The 20,292-nt window shown below is 30.3% G+C and overlaps 1 protein-coding gene and 1 long non-coding RNA gene across 4 annotated transcripts; both read left to right on the forward strand.

The window, feature by feature from the left end:
• The first annotated feature begins 1,532 nt into the window (after window positions 1-1,532).
• On the forward strand, window positions 1,533-11,942 carry LOC115877180. Of its 3 annotated transcripts, none has more exons than XR_004049297.1 (12): window positions 1,533-1,727; window positions 2,162-2,514; window positions 2,705-2,853; window positions 4,268-4,339; window positions 4,782-4,898; window positions 5,851-6,007; window positions 7,232-7,329; window positions 7,728-7,830; window positions 8,630-8,722; window positions 9,156-9,240; window positions 10,945-11,023; window positions 11,795-11,942. It is a non-coding gene; the product is annotated as an uncharacterized LOC115877180 (long non-coding RNA). The 3 variants fall into 3 exon arrangements; XR_004049295.1 differs by having other exon boundaries at window positions 1,535-1,727; window positions 5,851-5,901; XR_004049296.1 differs by having other exon boundaries at window positions 1,535-1,727; window positions 5,851-5,901; window positions 8,635-8,722.
• A 1,894-nt stretch (window positions 11,943-13,836) lies between these two features.
• Window positions 13,837-19,928, forward strand: LOC115877245 (alcohol dehydrogenase 1-like). The gene is made up of 6 exons (XM_030893396.1): window positions 13,837-13,862; window positions 13,908-13,949; window positions 13,999-14,240; window positions 14,500-14,606; window positions 18,912-19,148; window positions 19,567-19,928. Exons 3-6 carry the CDS (start codon window positions 14,228-14,230, stop codon window positions 19,786-19,788), a joined length of 579 nt encoding a protein of 192 aa, XP_030749256.1. The 5' UTR covers window positions 13,837-13,862; window positions 13,908-13,949; window positions 13,999-14,227; the 3' UTR covers window positions 19,789-19,928.
• The last annotated feature ends 364 nt before the right edge of the window (window positions 19,929-20,292 follow it).

Genomic DNA, 20,292 nt, shown 5'->3' on the forward strand with positions numbered 1-20,292 from the left:
TTTTTACTTTTAATGTTTTTACTCTTAACACTCCGATACACTTTCCCGAAATTTTACTTGTCGTTTTGTCCTTGCCGTTTTTAGTGCGAGACCTTGGTTTTCTATTCTGTGTCTGGGCTGTGATCTGGGCTGTGATCTGGGCACATAACCTGTTGTTTTGAGGTCCGTGAATTTACTTTTTAATTAAACCAGGTCTTTTTACTCTTCACGAGTTTTATTTCTGTTAACAATTACAAGAACAAAAACTAAAACGAACAAACTGAATATGCTGCCGCCATATTCTTCTTACTCTCTTTTTTGTTACTAGGAACCTTATAAAAACAAACTTACTAACCTATTCTTAGTGCTACCAACCGTAAATACATGGGTTATGTTAATTTACCATTGCCCCAATAGATGGCGTATACAACATAAAGCTTATTCAGCTTATTTTAGTCTTATCAACACACTCTTCGATAAAATATATGTCTAAAAATTGCTATTAATCCACTATATTTTTAAGAAATTATGATACAAACATTATAATCAAAATATATTATATTAGTAACATTATAGGTAAAATGTTACCTCTATCTCATTGACGTGTATATTGTTCTATAAGACTTGTCATGGTAGTACTTCAATACATCAATACATATAATCAAAACTATTGTTGCCTGTAAATAACTAGAAATTAAATAATTCTAATAAGTTTAAAACCATTAAAAAAAAATCCGTAAATGATAATTTTTAATTCTAATGTAAATATATATAATAAATGTTATCATTATTACAATTTTATATATTCATAATACTTTCATTTCACAATCTTCATTATCCCTTCAATTCAATTCATATTCTTCTTACCTTAATTTTGGATATCAAGATTAATCTGAAATTATAAAATTAATTATAGAATTTGTATTATTATTAACACCAGAGATTAACACTAAAAAAAAATTTTAACTGCAAATAATTCGAAAATAAACTGCAATTTGGCAACATCGACGATGTGCGCTTGCGTAGTATCGATGATCAAATGCAGCAAATTTGGGCTTCAAGGTCAGCCACCGGATCCACACACGGTATATGAAAAACGAAAAAGTACCGTATGATAAAAAACCGGCGTCCAGTTGGCTTGGAAATCGATGACATTTCCCAACGATCTTCATTTTCATAGCCATCGCTGACGCCGTTTTTTTTCGATCGTACGGTATTATCAGAGGCAGGTATATTCTTGACGAAGATTTACCTATGGTAATTACCGAAGATTCTTCTGTTCAATTTTTTTTTAAGATAAACAATAATCCAACAGAAAATTATTTTAGCTGTATACCATCTGTATACTATATATAATTTATATATGACATTGCAGAAACATGTTTATATATGATCAAGCTCCTAGAATCCAAACGAAATACCTTATTGATATCCGGTCACGTGATGTATGTACACCAATAGCAATGAAGAAAAGTTATCTACAGATGGACCAATAGAAGGCGGAGTCTTCCTCTCTTTTTCTCTTTCTCAGAGAACATTCTTTTTCTCGTTTTACTTTTCTACAGACAAACAAGTACTGAAACTGAAGTACTGGCGGTACTGAACTGACAACTCCTTTTTTATTTCTTTTCATCCTTGCAATGGTTCTGTACTGACGTTACACGTGAACGCTTTTATCGGATACCCGGCATTGATTTTAGAAAAAAATCCTATTATTTTTTCGCGATTATGGCTCATCAGTAAATCAAGTAAGTATTTTTTACATTTTTGATATCCATAAATTTATATTTTGCCTGTATTTTAGTAGTAATAAAAGAATAAAATAAACCCTTTAAAATCTTTTTACCTATTTAGAATGAGCACTTGGTATCTCCTACTTTTATACTAATCATGTAGATTTAGGTCGAATTAGTGCAAAAGAACATTGAGATATCTCACATCGTTGGAATATATTTAAAATAAAATATATTCCTGGTCTTTGTATCTCACATTTTTTAAAATTACTACTAAAATTTTACTTTGAGCAAATAATTTAACTCTTTTATCTCAAAGCTTTTATCATATGTTATTCCTGTGTGATGTTAGAAAAAATCTTGTTTATTTTATATTATTCTTACAAATTAAAATAATAGTCTGAAAAACTATTTTACAAAAATATATTAAGTTTTCATATTGATTTTAGACTATCTGTATGTACTATCAATGTATCTATATAATTTAAGTACATCAAAGAGCTATAGAAATAATTACCCATGCTATTCATATTGCAACATTTCTGGTACAAGAATTTGGAAAATTGCTATAGCAAGATGAATGAGCCAGTCTCAAAAATGGCATCGAGAAAGTACACTAAGAGAATTGGTAAAAAACATATTAAATAAAATCTAGTTCAAGAGAAACAAAACATTGGAGATATATTTAAATTACATTTACTGAAATCAAATGAAAACATCTTGATTCTTGATAGAACGCCAGTAGGGACGAGATAGCAATAGCCATGACTACTGGAGCCTGGAATATTAGCTTCATCATGTGGTATGTATCTAGAATAAAACCATAATTTAAGTATATGCTTTATAAATTGAAATGATGATAAAAACTTTTATCAACTGAAATTTTAATGAATGAATAAAACTTCCTTGGATGTCTGAATATAATAATAATGCCAATTTTACTATGCAATAATACTAATAAAACTTGTTATATTGATAAATATAATTTTTAGTTATCTTAATCGGATGGAACTATTTGGGGATGGTGACAAACAAAGTTTAACTTTATACTGAATGAGATACATTTTACAACCTCTTCAACTGAACATGTTATGTTCGAAAGACGAAAGTCTTTATTAAGGAGTTGAGACATGGCCTAGAGGTTTGTTTTATATTTTATATAAATTAATATTTGAAGCATGTAAAAGAAAAACATGTCTTATCCTTCAGAAGAAAATATATGATTAAATAAAATGAAATATTGTAAGCTTTGTATAGCTTTGTGATGAAAAGGTGTATCTCGATTTTTGCAACTTTTGAGGAGAGCAATTAAAAAATTCTAATTATTTATTAATTCTAGTATTTAGCATAGAGCAAATTTTTAAAAGAATATAAAATGAGTAAGGTATAATATTGAGATACAGCGAATTTTCCATGCTAAAAAATGACCCATTGTGCATGTTATGAAGTTGATATCTTAATATAGCCAAAAATTTAGATACACCTTTTCGTTATAAAGCTGACGATATAGACAGTAGTAGATTTTTATTTGCAGAAAATGTTCTGGGAATAATATAATCAAAGTTTAAGTTATTAGTATGGAAGGATACAGTGAATTTTGCTTTTACACACTTCATAATGTATTGATATAGATAGATAATAGTTTATTCATTCCAGTAAAAAAAATTACAAATTTAATAATGTTCATATGAACGTGGAACCCGTCTAAACAAAGAAAAACAAAAATATAATATGCTATTGATTATGGGTAGAAAAAACTAACATAATTTCCTTAAATCTAGATATATCTTAGAAATATACAACTACATTTTTTTAATATTCAAATTAGAATCCACTTCCGACGGCGAGAGCAGTCTTTGAGCTATCTAAGAAAAAATCCTGCACTGAATAAAATGCTTTATTTACTAAATGCCCCCTTAAAGCAGACTTTAGTTTGTTTTTTGGCAAGTTTCTAATAGCAATTTTCAATAGCAAGGAATTGTCAATATTTACAGCATTAAATTTTACATTTTGTTGAATCAAGGTATAATTACATTTTTCTGATTTTAAATTTTTGTACAATCTTGTATCATGATCATGATTTCTAATGCATTCTAAAAATAAATCTTTGTTATCACTTACAAATAACACTGATTCCATGACATAAATACTAATAACAGTTAGGATATTTTTTGAAATAAATACACCTTTAGCATAGAGCAAATTTTAGATAGACTACGTATCTTTCGAATGCATTCCATACATAGTTTGTATCAGCCTTTTTTGTAGTATCAATATCCTACTAATATCTGAAGAATTTCCCCAAAAGATAATTCCATATTTCAAGCGTGAATGTATATGTGCATAACATGCATTCAGTGCTGCTGTCTCATTTATTTGGTTACGCATAACTTTCACACTTCATAACTTATACATGATGAGATATTTGGCAGGCTCCCTCTGCTGAGGTTACCCAAAAAACCTAGTGCTGACTACACTGCCAACTGATAATTTTTGCAAAATAGTTATATATTTTTATGTTAGTAGATGAATTTTAATATATTTTGTAATTTTAGGTATTTGGAATGGCTGTTTCTGAGCTCTGGTAATATAAATGCAGTATGGATTGTAAAAAAACAAAACTGATGGTGAGTTTAAAATACTAGTAATTCTTATTCATAGACTATACATAAATATAATAAACTTAAAATCATAAATAAATTGATCATTGTTTTGTAAGATTGATAATAAGAAGATTGTTATTATTAATTTTAAATAATTAAATATTTTAAGTATAATTAATTTATTGCTGAGTTTTTTCTTATAATATATCTTAATTGAATGTTTTCTTTTATAATTTAATAATTTCCATAAGATTGTAATTTTTAACAATTACATTCTTATGAAAATTATCTTAAACTGTATTATTAAAAATTAGTAAAAACTATATTTATGGTGATGAAACTTTTGTCCGTGTTTCACCTGAATCTATGTGATTATAACTTACAAAACTGAATATATAAAATCTTATAACAGTTAATATGGCTATTTGTTAAATAATTATAATTAAATATATTGATTTTGTTTTAGTTGAGTATGGATAGGTGTAATTTATCTGGAGAGTTAAATCTATCCAATTGTAAAATGTAACGTCAATTTGACAGTTGTTATCACTGACAGATAGTGGATTAGTTTGAAATGGACTCTGTAAGTATAAATTAACTCATTTATACTGCTTAAAAGATGTGATTTTTGAAACCTTTCAATATGTTTTTCTCTTTTTATATCACTGATTACCGGTTCAAAAAGCATAGAAATATACATATAAATAAGCATTTTTCATGGCTTATTGTGACAAAAAGTGTGCAAAATAAATACCCTCTTGTCGCCTCCGATGTGTTTAAAATAGGACGTTGGAGTGAATCAAGATGATACATTAAAACAGTTTCTTTGATACTGAATCGATGTCTTGTTCAATAGTTTTTTGAAAATAAATAAATAATTTATTTTATATTTAGTGTGAAGTATGTATTCGTTATATTTTCGAATACATATATTACATTGTAATACTATTACAAATATATCGTCCCATTGCTGCCAAAAGTCACTAACTTACTTTTTATTACTTCCGAGAAAAATGCATCTAAAAATGAATTGCATTGCATAAAGATGTTATAGTTAGTAACTATTTGGTATTAAAATAAAACATAAATAGCCAGAAATCGTAGTTAATGACTTATGCAATCAATTCTCCGCTTCAAAATATAGTTAGTGATTGAATTTGGTTGTTTGGAAAAATGTTAGTTAGTGACTTTTGGCAGCAATAGGACGATATGTAGAAAATATGAAATTTATTATTTTACTAAGCAATTTTCCAAATTTATTGGTCGCTGGAAATAAATTAATATAAATTAATAATTTTTGGTTAATAAAAGAGATACTTAGTTCTATTAGTACTATTATATCAGTTAGATTTTTTTATGTCATGTACCAATATAGAATCCAATTTTAATAATTATTATTACTTCTCTCATATAAATAAATTTGTAACAGTTTTACTTTAATTATGTTCAACATTGCGATATAAATATTAAATAACATTTATATCTTTAACTTTTATCAGTTTGAAATTTAATTGGAACATTATGTTTTGTTCCAGACTAATATCTCTATAATGAGAATGAACGAACCACCTGAACAAAATAATGAGGTAGGTTTTATTATTTTGAAGATATCTTTCAATATGTCACAGTCCCAGCTCCACCAGATGACTAGTAACTTAATCTAGAGTGGCGTTTAGCACTGTGAAAATTAATGTTGAGTATTGTTTAATTTTACTATTTCTTCTGATTTCTGATGAATAGTTTAAATCAGTAAGCAACAACATTTTAATAAAAATATATGAGTTCTTTTAATATTAAGTTGTTATAGAAGTTGTTATATAATTATAGAAAATATCATTGGAAAATGTCACAGGCTCGTGGTCTGGATTTTAACGTGTAAGACAGTGATGGGGACAGAGAAAAAGATAAAAAAATTGGGTTGATACATTTCTTCTATGTGGTATTACCTTTTATTTAGAAGAAGGAGAAAGATTAGACTTTGCATCAGAATTTCAAACCGCCGAAGTGGGGGTTTACGACAAATTTTGCATCTATGGTTGAACCTTTAATTTCCACCATTATTAGTTACTCACGACTGCAAAAGATTCTTATTAAGCCTCAGTCATAGAAACAAAATAAAAAGACATACTACAAAAGTAAACTCCGTAATTTGTACTCCCACCATGCTTATTCTTAACCTTTCCTACATACGCACGAACCGGCAACATTATACCGCTTTTTATTTTGTATCTCTGTCTGCCAACCTGTCATATATAGTTATCTCTATCATATGCTTTAAAATACAGACCATGGAAATAATGTGACCAATATAGTATAAAATCAACAAGTGCTTTTTGTCATCTCAACTATTTTTTTATGATTGTTAATTTAAAAATAGTATATTGTTATATCATTATAATTGTGTTAGGCTAAGCGCAAATTGGGTCGCGTATATCGCGTGTGTATATGACCTGGCACGACGCGAGTTTTTGTAAACTACAGAAATAAATGGGACAGTACAAATTGGCAACAAAGCGCAGCGCGGCGCTACCTGCGGGACCTGATTCAGAACTAAGGTTTAGTAACAATAATTGTTTCGATGACGAATCAGACATTTTTATGCAGACGTTTTTATACGGTCGCAGAGACGAGTCGCTGAAAAACTGCGTCCCAATTTGCGGACCACCAAGCAGAGCTTATGGCGCGATATACGCGACTCAATTTGCGCTTAGCCTTAATGTTGTGATAAGTATGAAATCACATTTTATTTGTCAAACCAAGGAAGAATTTGCTAACTGCTAAAATTTTGAACATTTCTTGTTTTCACTTTTATGTTAACAAACTATAAGTTTATCTAACAAACCAACTATATGATTTTCATATTGCTTCTATTTTTATTAGTTTCAAATATAATTGGAGCATTCTGTAATATTTTAGAATGGATATCTTCATAAATCTGAGGAAAATGTATAAATTTGATGCGCTGTATATATGGCTAGCGCTCCTGGCAATCGAAGCATCTGAACAATACTGAGGTAAGTTCTATTATTTTATATCTATCATTTTGAATATGTCACAGTCCCAGCTCCACCAGATGACTAGTATCTTAATCTAGAGTGGCGTTTAGTACTGTGAAAATTGATGTTGTGTATTGTTTAAATTAACTGTTTCTTCTGATGAATAGTTTAAATCAATAAGCAACGACATTTTAAAATAGATAGAGCAGACATCAATTTTCTTTAATATTTAATATTATTATTACCTTATTATTATGTTAATCATTAAAACCTTTTGGTATTTGTCATCTTAATGATTTTACGTCCTAAATTCTCGTTATTTTAAACAGTATGCATTTAAAATTTTAGAGTATTATTTTTTTTTCTATATATTGTGTCTACAGCGTAATTAATTATATGATTTTTGTTTATTTCAGAAAGAAAAGGAAATGAATGAAGCTGTTTTTTTTTTCTTTCCAACTCTAGGCTGCCAAGGTTATCAGTTGCAGTACATTCTAAAGGGTTCTTGGATACTTATAGGTCAGTTATTAACTGGTATTAAAGTCTGTTCAATGAGAGTATACTTGAGTGACAGTTGTCTCTGTTATTTTAATTCACAGTAAATTGTATTTTCTCTGTAATTTTTTAATGCCTTCTGTCGAAATCTTGTCGACTCGTTGGACATACTATAATATTCACGGGCGTTCCCATTTTGATTCTTTGTTACCACTGAAGAATTCAAAAGAAAACTCCCAAAATAGACATTCATGCTCATAGTACCGGATGTGATAGCTGTTTCACTTTTGGGTTTCCCATGCATGTAACAATACTTTATTTTATTGATAATATTTTATTTTATGGTAAAGAATAAATTGTAATATTTAATAATAAATATTAATATGTTTTTTTAAATTGAAGATTTAATACTTTATTTTTTGAACTACACTAATTTAGTTAAAGGAACTTACTAGTTTTTTGATAATAACCCACATTTGTAAATATGTTGGCAAAAAATATTGCCATTTCTTGACCTTACTTATACATATAAGTATATTTTATTTTATAAATATTAGGGGCAAAAAATTCTTCCTTTTGATGAAAAACTACGGGGAAATTTTTATTTTAAACAAATAGAACAAACACGTGCCGCTGGCCAACTGAAATTGCCACTTCAATATCCACTTCATAGCAAACTTCAATTGGCCGTCGGCACGTGTTCTTTTTGTTTAAAACTAAAAAAAAATTCCCCGTAGTTTTTCATCAAAAGGAAAGACTTTTTGGGGCGCCGAAAAAATGTAATTTTTAACGAACACGCTAATAAATATTTTTTTATCGTCAGGGTAGATGTTATATGCAGAGAACAACTCCAGTTAAAAGGATTTCAATGTATTGGAACAATGTTAAGATATGATATCAAAGAGGAACTTTTATGGTAGGTGGTATTATATATTTTTCTATTTTGATTTGGGGTTATTACATGTGATCAGTACATTTTAATAATCTCGTAAAAACTCTACTGAAATAAATGTTTGTAAATCGAGAAATATACTATTCTTCTGTATTGTGTTAACAATTAAACATTTTCAGAGACAAATTTCTCAGTATGTAGTTCTAGTCCTGATCTCAAATTTAACTAACTGAAAATATTTAACTTTTTATGGTACATACATTTCTGTCTAGAGAAACTAAAACAAATACAAGAAATAACTAAGGCTTATAAATTATTTCTATGATGATAATATCACACTCTCTGATAATAAAGATGAGATTCCTGCAGTTCTGATTTAAAATTATAATTAAAAATAAATCTATATTCAGTATTTAAATTCATGTATAATAAATTTTAATGTTTTATATATATATAGCCAAACACCATGTAAACATTCAAACAATGGACAAAAGAGGATCCTACTGTCTAGAAAGCTTTGTGGGGCAGAGGATTATTGAAAAGTAAGTAACCATCATTTCATTGGAGTTATTTATTTTTGTCTATTTCTCAGCTAATGAGTAACTAAATTTAATAAATAATTTAACATAAATTACAGCAATATAAATATTTTTTAACTTTAATTTATGTTGAGTGAAGGTTTTATTTTTTACAATAATTTTATTTTTATTTGCAAATTTTTTGTTAACAAATCTTGTTATAAAACACACTTTGAATATCCTGAACTGAATTAAAAAGTGCTTGAGAAGAGAAAAATCAAAATGTAATGTTACAAAAGTGGGGATATTGATTGGCTATGAAGGAATAACCCATGAATATCAGTTTATAGAGCAAAAAATGCCATCAATTTTAAATTTTTACTATATTTTCGGTGATTTTAAAATATAATTTTCAGGGTGTAAGCTTTAAGTTTATAAAAAATGTCTATACCTATGTGGCGGATTCATCTTTTCAAAAAAATCCTGTATGGTTATTTCGCCACTGCTGCAAGAAAATCTACAAAATAAAATAATTATTTTTTTGTAAACACAACCGTCGTCGGAAAGTTTTTTCCTAGTTTTTTTTTTTTTTTTTTTCTATTCAAATGTTTATCTTGCACTTACATTTTCTCTTCTCTGTGGGATCATTAAACACTTAAGAGTCTATTACGCTGTACTTTTGGGTTGCTCTCAGGGGTCAGGTAATGCGGATGTGTGGCCGAAGAAAATATATATTATATTTCAGAAATCTGCCTAAGGCTTAGCCCGATCCTGTTGTGTTAAGCCACACTCAAAATTCCAAACACACGTGCTTTGTAATCTATTTCCGTACTGTAACGGAATTTTAAATATGTCTTTATTTTCGAGAAAATTTAGTTCAAACATAAGGAATATTTTGTTGATGTTTGACCATCAAAATCTTAAAAATAAAGAAGTTGTCTAAAAATGTGCTACAATACGGATATAGTATTAAACCTTTATCTTTAATTTCCTTCTTCATTTGTGTAAAAATACTTAGCCAGTTTTACATAAAATGTTAAATGCCGAAGGCTTATTTTGCTACTTTTTTTTTGCTTAAATACAGAGTTAATTCAAGGAAAATAAAATAATTTTCTAATATTCTTAACATTTTTGTGAATTTTGCATGGAAGTTCCCTGTCCATCCTTGTGATATATTGGATAAGCCTGTGATATTTGAGAGGTTTTATTTTTAATATAAAGCATCTTGATGCACACAGGAATAGCGAATAAGGAGTCCCGTGCAGACAATATAATTGCATACAACGTAATTAATTACCTGTATGTCAACCATATATGCTCTGCTCCGTTTACTCCATAACATTTTTTTTAATATATATGTTGGAGGTAGATGCCGAATTCGGCCTATGTCCGAAATAATTAGACATATGGCGATTCGTCCATACTAAACTTGCCAGATGAGTGCAAGTTCGTGGTTATAAATAGTCTTTATATAACTTCTTGCGGAGGGGGTTAATCTTTTTTTGGTATAATATAACAACAAAAGATTAACAACACCCTCCGCATAGAAGTTGAAACCAATCAAAACTCTTCCGCGTAATTTTGTGGATATAGGTAGGTATATTTAATTATAATCGCCATATGTCTAATTATTTCGGACATAGGCCGAATTCGGCATCTGCCTCCAACATATATTACAAATTTCATGTTTTTTCCTTTATTTACTATATTTTTTTCTGTACTTCCCAGGCAGCTGAAATTACCGTAACTTTGCATATCGGAAAAACTGTAACCTGACCGCAGAAAGCAATCCTTATTCCAAATGCTGGTGAGTCTTTTATACCATTATCAGGAAATGTAGGAGGTTAATCCATACCTTTACAGGGTGTCCATACCCTCCTGGTAATCCAATTTATGTGGTCTGGATTTTAATGAGTGTGACAGAGAATAATATAAATGATAGGTTGACAGACAGACAAAATCAAAAACGGCATATTGTGTTGCCGGTTTGTTACGTTTGTAAGAAAATGTGTATAGAAAAATATAAACTATTTTAAAAACTTTCATGTATACTACTGAAATGTTGATAAAATATCTAAACTAAATATAATCTATTACTGCTGTAGTAAAATGAGTAACTAATAGTGAAAAATAAAGCCTACAACATTTTTTGTAAACGCCTAACCTGCGCGGTTTGAAATTTTGATGCAAAATCCGGCAATACCGCATAGAAGAAATGTGTCGATCCAAATTTTATCTCTTTAATACATTTGATTTCCCATTAAGCTATCTACATCACTGTCTTACACGTTAAAATCCAGACCGCACAGTTTCAATGGCCAAATCGGTATAGTTTTATGATCAAGCATGCTTTAGATGACACACATGTAAATAATTCTATTAAAAGTATCTGTTTGAATATTTATAAACTATTCTAAAAGTTTAACATCCTGTGTACGTTTATTGTTTTATGATGTAATTTTATACATGCTAGACTTATGAATTTTATGATTAAATTATAAATTAACTGATCCTTGGTAAAATATTATTTATGTAATTTTATACATACTGATGGGTTAAAGTAATATTTATTTCTTAGATTTATGGAGCCAGACAAACAAAAGTATTATAATGATTTGGAGAGAATACGTGCAGTTGTTTATTGAAGATAGAAGATATTTATAATTATTATATTATATTGTGAATTAAATGGAAAGTAAAATAAACGCGAGTTTTAGTTTAGTAAAGTGTGATATTTTTACTGAATAGCCTTCACCTTCAGATGTATATTTTCCAAAAAAATTCCGTTTTCTTATTGGTCACACCAGGTTCACCTCTAGCGGATATTTCTCCTTAAGTTATACTAGTGATTATATGATATTTACCTTCTAAAATGCAGCCCCCTCTGGCGTGGCGTTTATACTTGGTTGGCCATCCGCTACATACATACATCACGCATGTACCTTCTTTTTAATACCATATGATGGAAAAAACGGCGTGCAGTTGGTTTATAACATTACATATTAAATGACAGCGATCTTCACTTCATAGCCATCGTTGACGCCTTTTTTTCGATCATATTGTAGTTATACAGGGTGGTCCGAATTGTATTCCGGAAACTTTGGCAGCATATTCTGCAGATAAAACTAAGAAAAAAGTTCATATAAATGTATGTCCTAAAATGAATAGTTTCAAAGCTCTAGGGTATAGAAGTTTAATTTTTGTTTCAATTTTTTTCAAATAATTTCTGAAGTAACGTCAATGTTTAAATGAAAGATGGTGTCTGGGGGTTTTTTGACACGAGAAATTTGATTATGATGTCAACATAACTCCTACTTGTAGGTCGCGCTACCTACATGTGTTTTAACTGTTTTGAAGAGTACTAACTTTTCGTCTGCACCTGTATAAAACTACTACTACTAAAAAATATACATTTCCGTGATATTTTACGTAATAAATGACTCATTCTCAAGATATTTAGGATGGAAGTAGTTAATACATGTCATTATTGAAAGAAATAAAAATGTTGAGTAGATTTTGGGAACTTTTTATTTAAATGATAAAACAGTTTCTCTTGAACTTTTGGCACAAAAACATTTCAAATTTATGATTTCAGTTCAATAACTAATTAGTCAACATGTGTAGTTAAAAAAAACGAGATTTGGTATGTCTTTGTATATGACATAAATTAGAATAGAATCATTTATTCATTGGTTTTCGGTCACTCCTGTTTCACCGGAAATGACTACAACTTTTTAAGTAGCACCCTCGGTATTTTTTACTGTATTCGATAGACAATAACACTCTGAATAGAATGACATCATATGTCAACTTTTGACATTTTCGTATATGGTTTATTTTAAATTATAACTTGCGGTTCATAACGAAAATTTGACTCGAAATACCAAATGTGTGGTATCAAATTATTCGTAATTTTTTTTTTCTAAATATGCTAATGAGCCACCCTCGTTCCATTTGAAAAAATTGAGATATGATTAAAAATACGATTTTGGAATCTTTTAACTGGTCAGGACAAGACACTAAAAACATTAGATGATCAAATCTATTTTCCAAGGCTCCTTGATTAAGAATTAGTGTTTTTAACGTAGCCATGGCACTCTAGATTGAAATTTAAAATACGATTTTTTATTAAGCGAGAATGTCAAAAGCTCACATATGATATGTGATCACAGTATGCGATTCTATTGAGAATGTCATTTTCTATCGAATAAAGTCAAAAAATATCAAGGGTGCCATTTAAAAATCAAAAGTTGTATTCATTTCGGGTGAAACAGGAAGGGACTAAAAACAATTAAATACGTCAATTAATCCTAATTTATGTTATATACTAACATTAAGAAAATAAGTTAGAGGGTTGAGCCACTTTTGAGACGCACCCGGTATACAAAAATAATATGTACTTGAGATTGCTTCTATTTAGTAACAAGTAGGTAACTAAATTTTTTAAAAAGTAAATATAGTTTATTCTTGTCGAGGTGTACTTACCTAACATTTTAGTAAATTTAAAAGATTTAAAAATGAAATCAGGTTTTGATTAGCCTTCAACAAATCAATATAATTGTCAAGAAGACAGATGCAATTTTAGACGGAAATGTTTATTTCTTATTATAACTTTTTAAAACCATTGAGTACTACCACATTGTAAAGTAAGTGAATATAGTTTGTAATTCTCATAAAACTATCATTTTTAGTGCGAGACGATTAGTACATCCTTTAGTGTGCAATTCAAAGAGGTAACGTAAACGTAACTTTTCTGTGCGAAAAATAATGAGCTGCTTTTAGCCCTGAAACTAAGAAAACATTTGCTAAAACCGATTGTAAGAATGCAGTAATAGTTGGTGGTACTGGCGCGATTGGGCAGGCGACAGCTAACCTGCTATTTTGTGCAAAGGTTGGAAAAATCGCTTTATTGGACACCGATATCTGTAAAGGAGAGAAAGCTGTTTCGGCTTTAAACTGCACTTTTGGAAAAAATAAGGCCATCTTTTTGAAATGCAATGTCACTGATAAAATGGATATTCATGGTATTATTCCGTACAACTTAACAAGTATAGCTAGAGACGTGAGAAATATAAAATAAGAGACGCCCCTCGATGCGCAGTGGACAGCCCACAAATTTGCTTGAATCAGATTTTTCGTAGCGTAACTGCATCTCTCTTCCGCCGAATGCGTTCTCTCTCTATCGTGTGCGCGACCGGTGCTATCCCCAAGTCTCTTCCTATATTTGTCAAACTGTACAAATGAGTTTCAAATTGGCTAATGTTCTATTAACCTTTCCTTCAGATTCTCTTTTGAAAGCAAAAAGTGAACTTAAATCAGTTGATATGGTAATTAATACTTTTGGAATATGGGATGAAAAACAATGGGAATACGAAGTTAATTTAAATTTAGTATGTATAAATCTTTTGATTTTTTTTTGTCTTATAATTTTGTTATTTATACAGGGTGGTCCGAACTGTATTAGGAAAACTTCGGCAACATGTCCTGAAATACTTCGTTTCCGTTTTGGAGGATACAGGGTGTAGAAAAGCTTCATTATTGTTTGTCATTTGGTGTCGGGGTGTTTTTTGACGTGAGAAATTCAATTTCGATGTTAGTCTAACTACTTCTAGGGGTGCCACATACATGATTTCTAACAGCTTTGAAGTGTAATAACTTTTCGTCCGTACCTGTATTACACTACTGAGTGAAAAAATATACATTTCCGCCGTATTTTACGTAAAAAAGCTCTCTTGGTAAAAATCGCTATGAGTAATGGTTCCCATAATATTTGGAATTGAAATAATCAATACATGTCATATAGACAAATTTTACACGTTGACTAGATAGTTATTAGACTGAAATAATAAATTTGAAGTGTTTTTGTGCCAAAGATTCAACAGAAACGTTTTAAAAAGTTTTATCACAGTTTTTTCTAGAAAAACTTATGATCAAAGAAATAAAAAAAAATCCCCAACATGTACAGGGTGGACCATTTTGGTTGTTTCTATAGGGTATCTAGGAAACCGTGAGGAATATTTAAATTTTGATACTGCAGTCTCGGGTTCTGTTTTTGAAAAAATCACAATGGCGCAAACGGATCGTGGCTATCTTGATCGGTTTCGAAGCTACAGGGGGATTATCAAATTTTGTACTTTTTGAAGATGTTCGATAGTTTGTTTATTTCAGCAACCACGGAAAAATGAATTATACATTCTAAAGGCACTTTTCTGTTCAGAATGCAGTGGCGTAGTCAGACTTTTTTCGAAAAAAATATTTTTTTAGATATTAACGACACTTATATGTTTTTTTAAATAACCCTCCCTGTATATTTTTTTAAATTTCCTGATTCTGCTTGGCATGGGCTTCTCGAAAATATATAACACTCTATATTTATTTTCACTATTTACCTCAACATTTCAATTTTTTCTTAAAATATCCAGTTAGTAGTAGGCCGCACCGAGTAACAAAGTAAACGGTTAACATGGTGTACGGAACATACCTTTGATGGATGCGTGACATTTCATTTCAACAGATTGAAGTGTGTGTTTTTTAAATAATAAATAAATGAGTAAATTTGAAAATTTTGAGAAATATATAATGTTTGAAATATAGAATGTTATATTGAGTCTAACAAACATATAAGCAAATGGGCAGCTGATTTATATTTTTTCTTGGTAGGTCATGTCAAGTATTAAAGGAAAGAAGCGAATATCTACTTTCAAATTAATCCATGTATTAGCAATTAAATAAAATCGAACAATACGAAGCAAATAAAAAATAAGCGTGACAGAAACAAAAGAATAATATTTTAATATAAACTCAACAGTTTTTTTTGTTTATTAAAAAAAAGAACAAATAAATTTATAAATTTCTCAACAGGTTTCTTCAATCAGGCTTCTCAGTTAATATAAAAAAATAAAAACACAAAGACTAGGTGGCCACCTGATTGGTCCATTGTTTGAAATCCATTTTTGTCCAAAGTTCGCGTTGAGATATTCTACTACCACTGCGAGTATGAGCTGGAACTCCATCCTGCTGAAAGAATATTTTTTGTTCACCTTCCCCCAAAGGCAAGTTATCTAAAAATGGAACAATGTGTCTTTCTAAAATTTGAAGATATCGGTGAGAATTCATATTCCCTTCGTATATTTCATAGGCAAGAACTCGTTACCCAGTAAAGCAACTCATACGTTAAATCCAAATCGTCCTTGTTAAATGTCCCTGTTTACTTGTTGATTGGGATTTTGATCTCTGCCCAAATATGATTATTATGCCGGTTGAATATACCATCACTTGAAATTCTTGACTCATCGCACCAGATAATCTGATCAAACAACAAGTCATTTTCTTCTAACATTCCCAAATACCAATTACAAAACTCGATTCTGCGTCTCCAGGATGTAGAAGCTGGGTTTTCCTTGCTCTATAGCATTTATATGCTATAGAGCAAGACTGAAGACCCAACTGCAACCATCAAAGGTATGTTCCGATCACCATGACAACCGTTTACTTTGTTACTCGACGCGGCCTGCTTCTAACTCGATATTTTAAGAAAAAAATGAAATTTTGAGGTTAATAGTGAAAATAAATATAGAGTGTTATATATTTTCGAGAAGCCCATGCCAAGCAGAATCAGGAAATTTTAAAATATACAGGGGGTTCTATTTAAAAAAACATAAGTATAGTTAATATCTAAAAAAAATATTTTTTTTGAAAAAAAGCTCGGAAAAAAGTCTGACTACGCCACTGCATTCTACACAGAAAAGTGCCTTTAGAATGTATAATTAATTTTTCCGTAGTTGCTGAAATAAACAAACTATCGAACATCTTCAAAAAGTACAAAATTTGAGAATCCCCTTGTATCTTCAAAACCGATCAAGATAGCCACGATCCGTTTGCGCCATTGTTATTTTTTTAAAAAAAGAACCCGAGACTGCAGTATCAAAATTTGAATATTTCTCACGGTTTCCTATAGATACCCTATAGAAACAACCAAATTGGTCCGCCCTGTACATGATCACATGTATTGACTATTTCCATTCCATAGTTCCATTCCAAATATCTCGAAAACGGCTGCTGGTAGCGATTTTTACAAAGAGACTTTTTAGACCTAAATACCGCGAAAATTTGTATTTTTCACTCAGGAGTTTTATACACATGCGAACGAAAAATGATTACCCTTCAAAACAGTTAAAAAGCATGTAGGTGACGACCCCTAAAAGTAAGAGTTATGCTGACATCGAAATCAGATTTCTCACATCAAAAAAAAAAACACCAATTTTCATCTAAATATAGACGTTAGTTCAGAAATTATTTGAAAAATACCGAAATAAAAAGTTTCCGAATACAATTCGGACCACTCTGTATATTTTGAATCTATACATTAATAAAATAAAAAATATATATATATATATAGTACCGCTGCAGAAAGTACCCAGTGGCGTGGGGTCGCAGAGTTCATATCTTACTGCTGGCATATAATGAACAAATTTCTTAATAAAAATACAAGTTTGGGTACCTAAGTCGACTAAGGCTATAGGCTTGGTGCATTTCAATTTATTTCAACAAATTCCGACCGCAGCGCTTCAGCGGCAAAAATCAGAAATTATCAGTGCCTATTTCACGCCGCCGCCGCGCGCCGTCATGTTGATCGCATTAAAATAATATTGAAATCGTGGTTTTGTTATAATATTAAAGTATTTTAGTTTTTTTGCTAGTGCAGTTATTAAGACTATAAAACACTCAAGTCGAGGTTTGTGTGATGTAACGCTGTTTCGGGTAGTAAAAATAAGTGAAAAAGGATTTGAACTAGGCGTCGTGTTGTGACAATTTCAAATGTTAATAAAACTGCCGAAAAAATATTAACGCGTAATGAGGACCTTGTTGGGTGCAACAACATCATTCAATAACTCAACTCTCCCGAAACAACATTTTATAGCTTCATAGTTTCTCACACCGATTTGATCAAAAGCAAAAATGGGTTCAAGCAGTTCGACGAAACAAGTAAGTAAACAAAGTGCTTGTTACATAATCAAAGAATTAAATAGACATATACTATGAGAGGATATAATCTAATTTGCAATATTAATGGTATACTTTTTTTAATCAACAATGTTTTATGAACATCTTCTAAAATTATAATTATGTACCTTTAAAAAAAATCGTTATAGCCGAAATAGCCCCAGTTATGCTCCACTAGCAAAACCGGTGATTAAAACTATGCTCGCTACCGTAGTTGAACTCATCTAAAAAGTTTTTTAGCTGGTATAATAAATTATAATACAAGTTAGACCTTCTGAAGATATCAAAATATTTACAAACTTTTTTATTTTTAGAATTTTTAAAATTATACTTCCTAACACTTTTAGAATAACTATATAATAAATTTTTCGTATACTCGCTATTTAAACCCATGTATTTGTATATATTAGTTGTTTACGATATTCGCAGATGGTGGCAGCACCGGCGGAGAATGCACCAAGCCTATAATTGAAGGGCTTGGTAGATATTCTAAAAAAGGCTGAAAAAAGCAAAGTTTCCAAAAATTTTCCCGACTAAAATCGAGCTTTTTTCACTTATCCCGAATTGAACGATTTTTGGGCATGGATCGATGCAGATTGATTAGTTAATTTTTCTTCTTCTAAAAACACGGATTTTAGAAACTCACGGGATTTAATATCTCGACCGGATTATAATTCATATTTTTATTACAGATGGGAACTCTTAACGTCAATCAGCTAGCCGAGGATGTCATAACAAAACCCGGAATGGTTCTAAATGTGGTGGGTTTGTCTGGAACCGAACCCTTTAGTCCTTCACCGGTGTTGGCAGGGAGTTTTCATGGTGTTATAGGATACACAAGGAGCAAAGGACACGAACAGAACTTTATGCGTACAGGCATAAGAGTCGTTGCTCTATGTTCTGGAATTACGGAGTCACCGTTTACGAAAGTAATCATTTTAGCGATTTTACATAAGAGCGAAATAAAACACTACTCGGCCACAATATGACGAGTTGTTCGTTCACCTCTGGACGCGTGTTTTGCTAACCATCATCAACAAAATTCTAAGACTTTCTAATGATTTCTCTTTCCTATATTTATGTTAAGTATGAACCATCTTATACCACACGACCACCACCGCTTTTTAAATATAACTATAACTTCGTTGCAGTTGTTAAACGTCAAATTTATTTTGTATTTTTTGGTTACTATTTTTCTTGCAATTTCTTGTCACTACTTAAATTTTCCTCGGATTTCTACAAATATTTCAAAACCCAAATTAGCCAAATCTCCTCTCGAGTATTGGTGTAAATAACAATTAAACGTCATTTTATTTTTATTTATATAAATTTATCGACTTATTTTAGGATGTGATTAAGAAGATATGCTGTCCACACATGAGTAACGATTTAAAGGCGTATCTGGACGAGGCTTGCTGGCAAAAGCCAGAAGTTGTTGCTAAAGCAATTGTAGAGGTATATAAGTGTGGTGACAGTGGCAGTGTATGGATTGTAGAAGGATCTAGACTGTTTAGTCTGAAAATACCCGATCTGAAAGCTCATCGTGTTTTGGAAAATCAATTTATATGAATATATCCGGACAGTCCACTTAAGTATTTTACCTATACCTATTATATATTAATTGGAAATGTACCATTAAATACATTTAGTTTCATCTGTAGAAAAAGTTGAAAACCGATCAGTATTACTGTAATAAAACTGACATAAATATAAAAATTATATTATATTAATTTTTATTTATTTCCTCTTGTTTTTTAAAAAGATATGATAGGATCTTAGGAATAAGGTAGAGGACGTGAGGATAATTTGGAATACTGTTTTGGTAATTTGGAATACTCACTTATTGAAGCTATGCGTGGCGCTATCTGTATGGTAAGAAATATGGTATAAACTACTAGTTCGGTTTGTATTTAGTTGACAACAGATTTTGTATAGTAGTTATTTAAATTTATAGTACAGGGGAAAAGAAAGTGAACAAATAATTATTGTGACGTGACAAAAATTTTTTAGTGCAAATTAAATCGGCAATCATTGCCTTGATTTTGATTTAAATTAACTTTGATTGGGTCTTGA

The sequence above is a fragment of the Sitophilus oryzae genome, unplaced genomic scaffold, assembly GCF_002938485.1.
Source record: "Sitophilus oryzae breed Bouriz unplaced genomic scaffold, Soryzae_2.0 scaffold_1442_pilon_pilon, whole genome shotgun sequence".
NCBI lineage: Eukaryota > Metazoa > Arthropoda > Insecta > Coleoptera > Curculionidae > Sitophilus > Sitophilus oryzae.

Excerpts from the sequence above, each read along its gene's own strand:
- LOC115877245 (XM_030893396.1), top strand. Across the intron at positions 14,607-18,911 it reads ACGAAGTTAATTTAAATTTA|ATGGGAACTCTTAACGTCAA; the intron begins GTATGTATAAAT and ends TTTTTATTACAG. Across the intron at positions 19,149-19,566 it reads CGGAGTCACCGTTTACGAAA|GATGTGATTAAGAAGATATG; the intron begins GTAATCATTTTA and ends GACTTATTTTAG.